The sequence below is a fragment of the Fusarium odoratissimum genome, assembly GCF_000260195.1.
Source record: "Fusarium odoratissimum NRRL 54006 unplaced genomic scaffold supercont1.135, whole genome shotgun sequence".
NCBI lineage: Eukaryota > Fungi > Ascomycota > Sordariomycetes > Hypocreales > Nectriaceae > Fusarium > Fusarium odoratissimum.
In genome coordinates this window covers 1-10103 of record NW_022158825.1, presented here as the reverse complement: position 1 = coordinate 10103, position 10103 = coordinate 1, and the positions used below count along the sequence as shown (strand labels likewise).

Below are 10103 nucleotides of genomic sequence, written 5' to 3'. Positions count from 1 at the left end.
TTTGAGTGATTGAATTGATGAAGGTTATGTTGTTGAGGCCAAAAGCGGGGTGGCCGGTTCCCGGGGTGGCCGGTTCCCGGTCTCGTGACTTACCATTTCCGATAGTGTCATATGGAGCCGATGAGGCACCGCCATTGAGAAGCGGGCTGTTCTCGTCGGCAGCTATATTTTTTGCTGGTTTGGTCGACATTGAACGTCTGATCTGAAGAGTGTAAGATAGAAAAGCTGTGGATGAGTGATTGATGAGAAGTGGGTAGTGGTTCATCGAGTGGCAGAGGAAGTGGTGTTTAAATACTAGATACCCAGCATACAACAAAAGAAGGAAGGCTGGGGCGGAGCCAGCCCGGTGCAGGTTTCAGGCCCTTCAGATCAGCTTTGATGGTGTGAAAAGGAGTAAAGGCGCTGCTGCGCCATCCGAGGCGTAGTAGCAGACGCAGGGGTAAGCGCAGAGATGAGGAGGTGAAAGTCGCGCCTCGTTCTAGCGTGCATATACAGACAGAGTCGCAGCCCGTGAGAAACTTGAACTGACTTTGTAATAGAGGAGCCTGGTGAGTATGATTGATGCAACTGCACTGCGGCTGCGGTACTGCTGTATTGGTGACGATGATGACAAACTCGAACGCGACGCTTACATCGGAAAAGGCAAGAAAACCGCCCCAAATTTACTCCAAAAAGCTTCAACTTGAGATGTCAATCAAAAAAGATTGGGAAAGCATTTTGGATAAAACACATGATATGATCAATACCTTGATGAAGCATTGGGATGGCTAGCGACCTTGGAAGTTGGTCATCATAAAGCACGACGCAGCCCGGTTGACCCCACTCGCACGAGGCAAGGCATACACATACACACCAGAACCAGTCTACTAGCCAAAGGCATATGCGACAGGAGGGGTTTGAAAGTTGATTCAACTCACCCAGCACTCAATCTATCTCAGCACAAATTTGACCAACTGATAGGGCTATCTAGAATTTGCCGTCGCTTGCCCCTCCAACAACTCCTTGAGCTTCGTCAGTTCATGTGTACTTGCAAGGTCCTAGTCAACGGATTGTTTGGAAGTTTGTCCTCCAATATGCTTTTCGCAGAAGTTGCCGCGTTACTATGGATTGTCAGGATGAATAGCAACTAAATCATCCCGCTGTCTCTTCACCCTTTGCTTCCTCACAAAACAGGCATAGTCAGGATCACATCCTGCCTAGGCAGTCATCGACTCTAGACGTATTGGTCCTAAGATGACTTGTCTGATTAGGGATACATGTCCACGGTATCAATGAACGTTGAATGTCCAACTCCTGTTTTACTTTCACTCTCCTTTGGTGCATGCAGCCCATTCGCAATATTCTCCCTGATTAAAGTGTTGATAACGCTGTTCGTTCTCCAAATATGTAACAGCACATGCTTTGTCAATAATTTCTCAACTGGGAGAATTAGCAGAGGTAGTACATGACATTGACTCTATCTGAGATCTTGCGTTAAACTTCATCTGTGGTAAGCATCGAGTTTAAGTTCGCATACCGTTGTCTCGTGGTTAGAAATATTGCTGCTGGCTTTGGGTCTGGGTATTGCTTTTAAATGCCTGCGAGAGTGACCTATGAAAGGTGTTGGATGCTCTGTATGTGATGGACCTTGTTGATGAGCCACAGTTTGGGCAAGAGAGATTCTTGTTCAAGTTGTTCGGTGTAGTATCATCACCAGTCTTGGCGCATGGCCATAAACCGAAGACTTGTGTTCCGTGGATACCACCGTATCAAGTCTGGGATGACTTTGTTCAGTATCATTCGAAAGACGCCAAGACTGTCTTGCCTTTGGTGTGCTTCTACGGATGCTGACTGACAGATTAAAGGCATAGTTCTCAAGCCTCTCATTGGCCGCAACCGCACTCGTTCAGCAGGAGTCAGCTGAGATTCTTCGACTACGGGGAGACGTTTTGATGAGGGGAAGATCACATAGTTGGATTAGTTGATGTCTATCGCCAGTGGTGATGACGATGCCATTTCTATTATTTTCCGGTCTCTGAGTCGCAGATCTTGGTCGATTGTTGCTAGATACATGCTGATGCGGTACTGTCGTCTGTGGTCCTCATTTTTTCATGCTCACGGACATCGCGTTAGGGGCCTTTCTTGCGGCGAGTACGTTGTCGGACTCTCTTCGACAACAGGGCTAGGTCGATAAGTCACCATGGTAGCTTGTAGAGGTAGTAGGGCTTACTGAACTTGATCCTTCTACACCGGTGAAGCAGCCTGAACGATAGAAGAGGCAGCATTGCGCCGAATCACTGTAGCCTGAGTAATTAGGCAAGCTTAAAATGAAACAGTCTAAGAAGCCTCCGTGGTAGTTATCCCAAACGGTGGTCTCTCAAGATGGAGTAGAACAATATTGACAAGACTTTCCGGTGCCTTGAGATGGGTTATACATGCGGCTTTGTCGGAGTTTTCGAAGCCTGTTTGAATACTTACTGTCTCTCCTCCTTGTTGTAGAGATTCTGAATCTTCAGGATGCTTGATAGCCGCGATCTCCTCGAAAGCAATGGAACTCAAGGTCCTGTTTGATTCTCTTGCTGTATAGAAGGGCAACCTCACTGGGAATCGACTACCGATCAACGAAGAACGTAGGAAGGGACTTTTGGAGAACTCGAAGTGTTTTTGAACGATCATAGGGTCGCAGGGTGGGATAAGCCTCGAGATTTCATTCAACATAAAGTCAAGATAATGGCAAATATCATGCTTTTTCATGTATCACACTGCTAACCCCTATCTAACCTTCTTCGACTTTGACAAGGTCTCGTCAACGTGGCTACCGTTCCTAGTGTATCTTGGGAGTGGAAGAGTAACAGCATCTTAGACCTTTTAGACGGAAGGTCCTGGCTATCTTGTAAACGAGGATGACCGCTAGCGCACTATACTTTTGTCAGTAAGGATGGACAGGTGATGTTAGTGTTTTCATATGCCTACAATGGGCTTTTTAGAGAATATGCATAGTAGGGCAGACTGTGTGACATCGCATGTGTCACAGTGAAGGGAGTTCAAGTGGGATCAGATATGCAACGACTTGGGAATACAAGCGCTAGAAAATTGTGGCATTTTGGTCTGTTGCTCATCGCATCCAGTGATAGGCAAAACATTATAACATGATGATCGGATCGGGGACTAGCAGATACATAAACACCATTAATAAGGGATAGGACTCGCGTGGCCTGCCGTGATCAACTGATAGCCTCCAGCGACCAGAATGATCATGTCTTAACGTCCGTTGCATTGCGACTTTGTGAAACTCAACGTCACCAGCATTAATGTGTACTGCTCTCGCACATGAACTCGAGGCTACGGTCTTTTATTCGGCCTTCTTTCCATGATGTGATATACTCTCAGTAGAAACTCTCATCGTTGTTGCATATCAACCTCATCAGGGGCCTAGGTACGTCAATTTGGTCGATGGTGTCGGTTCTTTTCCAAACCCTTTACCCTGACGAGTTGATATATCCGTTCGCAGTTATGCAACCGTTACTTTTAACCGTATATCCATCCTGTGTTGTTCGTGTTTAATGATACAAGACTGAAAGACGTCATCATCGAAACGGGATGTCAAACATTGCTATTTCGGCCCTCACTCGCTACAGGGAGTTCCCAAGCATGTGTTTGAAAGACCAGATTCCCGTCCTAAATGTCCTCTTGCCCCCAATATACAACATATTGCGCCCACTTTTAGACCTAACGTAGCCCCTAAAGTTTTACATCCGTATCCTCATACTCGCTAATATCCTTAATGGGTCTGGCTCCTGAACTAGCAGTAGAACTAGCCTTGTAAAGCCTCACATCAGTGATTTCCTCGGCTGTCTTAATAGCATCTCCAGGGGAGGGTTCCTCGTCAGCCTTCTTCTAAGCCTCTCACTGTCTGTTATCAACGCCTTCGGCCTTGCCTTGAGCCTGCAAATGGATCGATAACCGGGTTCCCTGGCCAGAAGCAGGGTTGAGACGCTGGTTTAAGAACTCCAGAAGCTCAAAATCGTAGTATTCATTCGTAATTTGGGACCAATAACGGGTAGGCTCCTGGACCAAGTTTCTGAGCTTCTCCAGCCGCCGAACGATCAAACTTCGCTTGTGACCCCCAAATTCTGTCTCGTTCCTTCTCTCTAATGTTTCCGCATATCTCATAAGAAAAGCCGTGTCACCTGTATAGCCGAAGCGGCCCTGGGGGTTACCCAGTCGATAGATTGGCTCAGTGTAAAGCAGAAAGAGGATTGGCGACACTGGCGAGCCTTGAGGCAGGTCACACTGAAGAGGCGCAAAGGGGGTGAGGATTTCTTGATACCTCAACGCGGGCCTGTCAATCGTTCATGAAAAAACCGGCCCATCTAGCTAAAATGGTTAGGCCAGCCTTGTTCACGAAGACGTAGGACCAGTTTGTTGCGCATGACGGTGTCAAAGGCACCCTGGATATCCATTGCGACCAGGGTGGCCACCTTGTTGCGTGCAAATGCTTCTTCAATATCGTGGATCAAGGCGGTCACTAGGTCTGTTGCTGACTTCTTGGGCGGCGCTCCGGCCTGCTGTGAATGCAAGGCCCTATAGTGGATGGCGACCCATGCTAGTCGGCGTGCGATCAGCCGCTCCAAGCCTTTGCCAAGGCAGGAGAGCAAGGAGATGGGTCGTCAGGCCCCTGGATTTGTCAGGTCTCGTCGTCCAGGTTTAGCGATCCTGACCACTTCTGCTTCCTTGAACGGCTTCAGATGGTGGCCTATGGTGAGGTAGCTTTAGAACAAGTGGCGGACATGCGCCCCTATGACGTGCCACGCGGCCTTGAGGAGGTTCACAGTGATATTGTCTGCTCCTGGGGATGTATTGCCTGTATGAATAGTCGCATACCGTGCCTCGTCCAAAAAGACTTCTGGTGGGAGTGGGATCGACCGAGGAGGTGATACTGGTGTCCAGGGGACGCCGTTGATCATACAGGCTAAACCTGTCATGGTCTTGCATGCTTCCCCTAGCGTTGGCTATCGTCGGCTGGGTTCCATGAATGTGATCTGATTCGCCAATGTGAGGCTAACATGCAACCATCTGCCAGAACCTCCAATATCGTCATCTAAAGTTCGGCGCTCTCGTAGAGCTCCCCGGAGTGCGCTCGCCTTGTCCATCTGAGTTTCGTTATACAGTGTTGTCGATCTGCTGGGGAGGCGGTTGGAAGGACCCGGAAGACTTCAACCACCGGACGGCTTTGAAGACAGCGCTACTGCTGGAGAAGCTATCGATGAGGTATCCCCAATACTTTCACTTCGCCCAACGAACCACGCGATAAAAATCTCTTTTGGCGATCTGGACATCCTGGTTGAAGCCGAGGGGATGACTTCTTCTGATGGCCCGGAATGCAGCCGCGGCGTTGGCGCACTCCTCTGTCCACCAGGGGGCTGAACCTCCGCTTCTCCGCGGGGGCCAGCCAGCTGCCTTTGCTGCTGATGTTAGTAGACTTACAAGTGAAGACGCGAGCTCGTCTAGCTCCGTAGGGGTCAAATTTGTGAGCGGAATTTCTGTGGCCCCAGTCCTACAATGGTCATTCTCTCTTGTCCTGGTATACTGGAAAGCTCCTGTAGGTTCCCACGAACAACCCCGCTCGACAAACTCTGAACCGTCATCTTTCATCATCACTCACCTCCTACGAAATTTTGCATTACACTCTCTCATCACTCTTAACCAACATTTCATCAAATTACAAGACTCTCATTCATGAGCAGAGTGCCAAGTTGGGACACGGCTCGCAATCGTTCTCGTTACGCTGAGGTCACAAGCAAAGACCTCCTCATTTACTAAACCAAGGTCCGCCAGCCCTGAAGCCCCATCCGCAAAATCGTCACCATACGTTGAACAACCACCAGCCAACGTTCTGTCAGACCCTTAGGAGGCCTTCGACCCTGCTTTGTTGGCATCGTACACGTCATCTTCATCTGAGTCTGCGGAGATCACCGAGAAGCAAACTGTGTAGTGTATCTCCTCGACGGAGACATCTCTAGGCACAACGAGTATGACACGAGCTGAGATGCTCTTCTCGGGGAGGCTGGAAGATGCAAACCGAGAATCTACATCACGTACGTGAGGAAAGTGGTTGAGCGTGAGAATCCAGGTTTGGAGCCCCTTGAGCAAGTCGAACTCCAAAACACCTTTCTGTTACAAACTTTCCGCGGCTACCTGAAGGGACACGCGCTTCAATTGTTTGAAGAAGAGAGGCTTGGAGACAAAACCTTGAAAGATATCATCCCCTTGTTTGAGGAGAAGTTCAGCAAGCCGAACACAGCAGAGGACGACGCTCTAATAGCTGAGGCTCATCAACTCGCCCGAAACAAATATGAGTCACTGCAAACTTTTATAGAATGCACCGGCAAACCTACCACCGAATACCACCAAACTTTCGGCAAACTGTGCTGACGTGTTTCGTTCTCCACATGAATGACGGCAACAAGAAGAAGTGCCTGCAAGAAAGAGTCCAGAATAGGCTCTGCACAACGGCCAAGTGGGACAACATCTCGTAGATCCAACTCTCACTTTCGATGAGGTGCGAAATATCATTTGGGATCACCATGGAGCGGCATCGGAACCTCTGAAGGCTTTCGGGGAAGAGGACAACCAGACAAGGCAGCGGGACATGACGATGCTCAAAAGAGAAGGATGAGGAAGTACAACGACACAATGCCAGACACTTCAACTGGAACAAGGAAAGATCGTATACTGAGATAACAGCGCAATTGAACAGACGAGCGCCGATGACAACGGCAAAGATCACTATGATGGGATAGGTGATGCCTCGACCACCGGCCGGCTTTCGACTGACTCCCCCTGAGCAATTTGCTCTAAACACAATGCTGCGCTACGACGGGACGGGCTTCACGCGTGTAGAGGCCGACTACTCCAAGCCTTGATTGCCGGGCGAGAGCCGACCTGAAGCGATGCCTGGCGAGGATTACTCAAGGCCCTGGTTTCCAGGTGAGGAACGCCCCATGGTTGGCAGCTCTGGCTGGGAGGCATTGGCGCGCGTTCACCCTGCAGTAAACTCAACCTTCCGACAGACGATTCTGACAGACGACAGCGGCTCCCGCAGACCAACTGATGGTGAACGTAGCCGCGCGTGCAACAAACAAGAATGAGCCGAAGGGCAAGAACGATAGGGGAGCTGACAAGAACAAGGGCAAGAAGAAGACAGCGTTCGTGGACGGCGATCGACTCAAAGTTCTAGCCATCGAAGCTCTACGACAAGCAGAGGAGGTGACTGATCACACCACCAGAGGAACACCCGCCGACGCCCTGCAGCTGAGGGCCATTGAGTTGAGGGAGGAGGAACAGCCTCTACCTCCGGGCCCTCAACACATAGACGTGAGGATGGCACAAAACATCTCAGAAGAAGAATTCGAGAGGCTGCTACCGCACTTACAACATCACCTGGGAAGATTAAACTTGCAGAACGGAGTTGGGAAGGCGGTTCTCACCACGGAGAAAACGTCAAGCCATATCTTGGAGAAGATCAGAGTAACTTATGAGTGTCAAGTGCCCGACTTCGAGATTGGACAGCAGTTGAAAGAGCAAACGATCACCATCAGCGAGTTACAGCTGCTACAGATCGCTCCGTCCATCCGCCAACAGTTAGCGAGACTCATGCAATGCCGACTAAGAGCGAAAACGACTAAGAGCAAAGAAGCACCGGTGAACATGCTAGCACTCTTCAGAGAACTACTGGAACCGGAACTCAGCGCTGAGCTTGAGGAGGAAGCTCGCGGAGGAGATCAGGATGCTACGGTCTGGCAAACTCCGGAATGTCTGGGTATCTGGTGACCTACAAAGACACAGCCGCTCCGGAGGAGGCAGTGCCGAACACCTTGGGCTACGTGGCAGAATATTTGTCAGGATACTACACCGATGCCATCTTGCTGAACGGCGGCTTGGCCGTCAACCTGGTCAACGAAAACTTCATCAACAGATCTGGACTGCGCCCTGTCCTGCTGGCTCACACAGAGCCTATTTGCCTGGCAATCAATGAGGTCGCGCAAGTCTAGGGGAAGTTGTGGTAGCCAACATTATGTGCCATCTGACCGCATATGTCATGAAAGGTGATGAAGATTGGGACCTCCTCGTTGGCCGACCATGGCTGAGACGCGTCAAGGCGGTTGAACATTACGACAAGCCGAAGCTGGACCTTATTGGCTTAAAGGGGCACCAGCCTTGATTGACATCTCACCATCACCCAAACACTTCCAGGCAATCAACATCAACCGCAAGGCCTTGCAGAGCTAGAAGAAGAGGGACTCATGTATTTGGATGATGGAACTGAGATTAAAGCTGTGATAGAGGTCATTCTGGCTGAACTACGATGTCATTGAACAGGCGACAGACGCGTATCATCTTTCGGGAAACGAGGAGCCACCATCCGTGAAGCTGTAACGATGCAGTGGTCGGAATCGGAATAGCAACCTAGGGATTCAACTCATACAGGAGAATCCATAAAGTAAATAGTCAAGTATCAAACCAAGAAAACCAGGAAGCTTGTTTTGTTTATCTTCCCATGCGAGTGAAAATTTTGTGATGCATTCAGAAAAGCATGTTTAGGCGCAATGCGCCGCCAGAGTGCAGCGTGAGATGAGATCGCTAAACTACCCCGCTATCAGGCCTAAGTTCAAGCGGAAGAACCTTCCTCCAACAACATCACGAAAACATCATTCGGCCGCGCTGGCTTGGCGCACACGGCAATCGCCGCAAACGTCGCTGATCATACACATTTCGATTTTCACTATCCAAGATTTTCTTTGCCTTTACGCATAAACACAGAGCTCAAACCTCTTCCACCGGTCCTGGAGCGCGCGGAGGCTGAGCTAACACCAGACGCGATAAAGAGCGACTCCTTAGAACCACAACACCAGCAAACCGAAACCTGTTCACCACCACCGAAGCTGCCGCAGGCCACAGGCGTTAAATCACCTTACTCCAAAGAGCGAAACCCACACTAAACCACCGACTGACGGGACTCCTCCCAAATGCCGAATCATCAACGCGAGAGAAGAGATCGACACCGAACCGAAACTGCGCGACAAGTCGGGCTCATGGACCGAACATCGCGGACAAACTCGACACCAGTCTGATAAAGTACAGAACTGAACTCGAGGTCTACGCGAAACCCATACAAGTCAACCCGAGAATATACAGCAAACGCGACACCTTGGCAGCCAAAGAGTTCCCCCCTCCAACGGAACGCAACGGACTGATCAGGCGAGGATCGTGAGTCTGGGGAGCGAACACGCATTGGATTCTGAAATTAGATAACCCGCAACCAGATTATGTGCTACAACTGAGAATGGTTACCAGCTGCTTAACGGGATGACGAAGAAATCAGCGTACCCAGCCACAACTTGGAAGCAGTCATGCTTTCCATATACTGTGGTCAACCACGAGTATTCTCTCAAGCAGATGCCTCGCGCAGACTTTGAGGCATACCAATCTAACCTTCAGATCGTGAAACACCGGGTTCCTCACACCGAATGGGTTCTATTACTACAACTACAACACACCAATGGGACTCAACGGTTCATCAGCCTCCAATGCCAGGTTTGAAAATCTGGCTTTTGGCCACCTATTGATTCAGGACGGCTCTGACTCCCGTCGTTTCATGGATACTTGAAAAAACTCGCTACGACGTTCTTTTTATACACACATCAGGGTGAAACAGCAATGCCGCGGCAGCACTTGAGTCCATTTGCGACACTGTTCAGAATAACGCAACTTCGGGAGCAGAGTCCACAAAACAATTCCACCTGGCGACCGACGTCTCAAAGAACGGAACAGCGGAGTTCTCCAGGTACACGATATCCCAGCAGGTGAGGATAGCACCGAGAAGAAGTTTGGCATCGTATCAGACCTTTCAGCCAGTGCTCAGCAATGATAAGGAAATATATAGGAAGGAAAAGACTTTGTGGTACAAGATTCAATTTATGTTCCAAATTGAACAGACACTTTGATCACTATGATAGCCCATCTAATCCCATTAAGTTCGCCTTCTTGTAGACATCTCTATCCGAGCTTCATGAGCTCACCATTATACTCCCTCACGCTTCAGGCTTCCTTCCGTAAACAGA

General features: G+C 49.5%; 2 protein-coding genes across 2 annotated transcripts; both read left to right on the top strand.

Annotated features, from left to right (window-relative positions):
• Window positions 1-6013: 6013 nt before the first annotated feature.
• On the top strand, window positions 6014-6658 carry FOIG_16722 (uncharacterized protein; the record flags this gene model as incomplete). The annotated part of the gene is made up of 2 exons (XM_031218197.1): window positions 6014-6077; window positions 6519-6658. The coding sequence occupies 2 exons, from the start codon at window positions 6014-6016 to the stop codon at window positions 6656-6658; spliced, it is 204 nt and encodes a 67-aa protein (XP_031052090.1).
• A 468-nt stretch (window positions 6659-7126) lies between these two features.
• FOIG_16721 (uncharacterized protein) lies at window positions 7127-7219 on the top strand (the record flags this gene model as incomplete). Its single annotated transcript, XM_031218196.1, has 1 exon — window positions 7127-7219. The coding sequence occupies one exon, from the start codon at window positions 7127-7129 to the stop codon at window positions 7217-7219; it is 93 nt and encodes a 30-aa protein (XP_031052089.1).
• Window positions 7220-10103: the final 2884 nt, after the last annotated feature.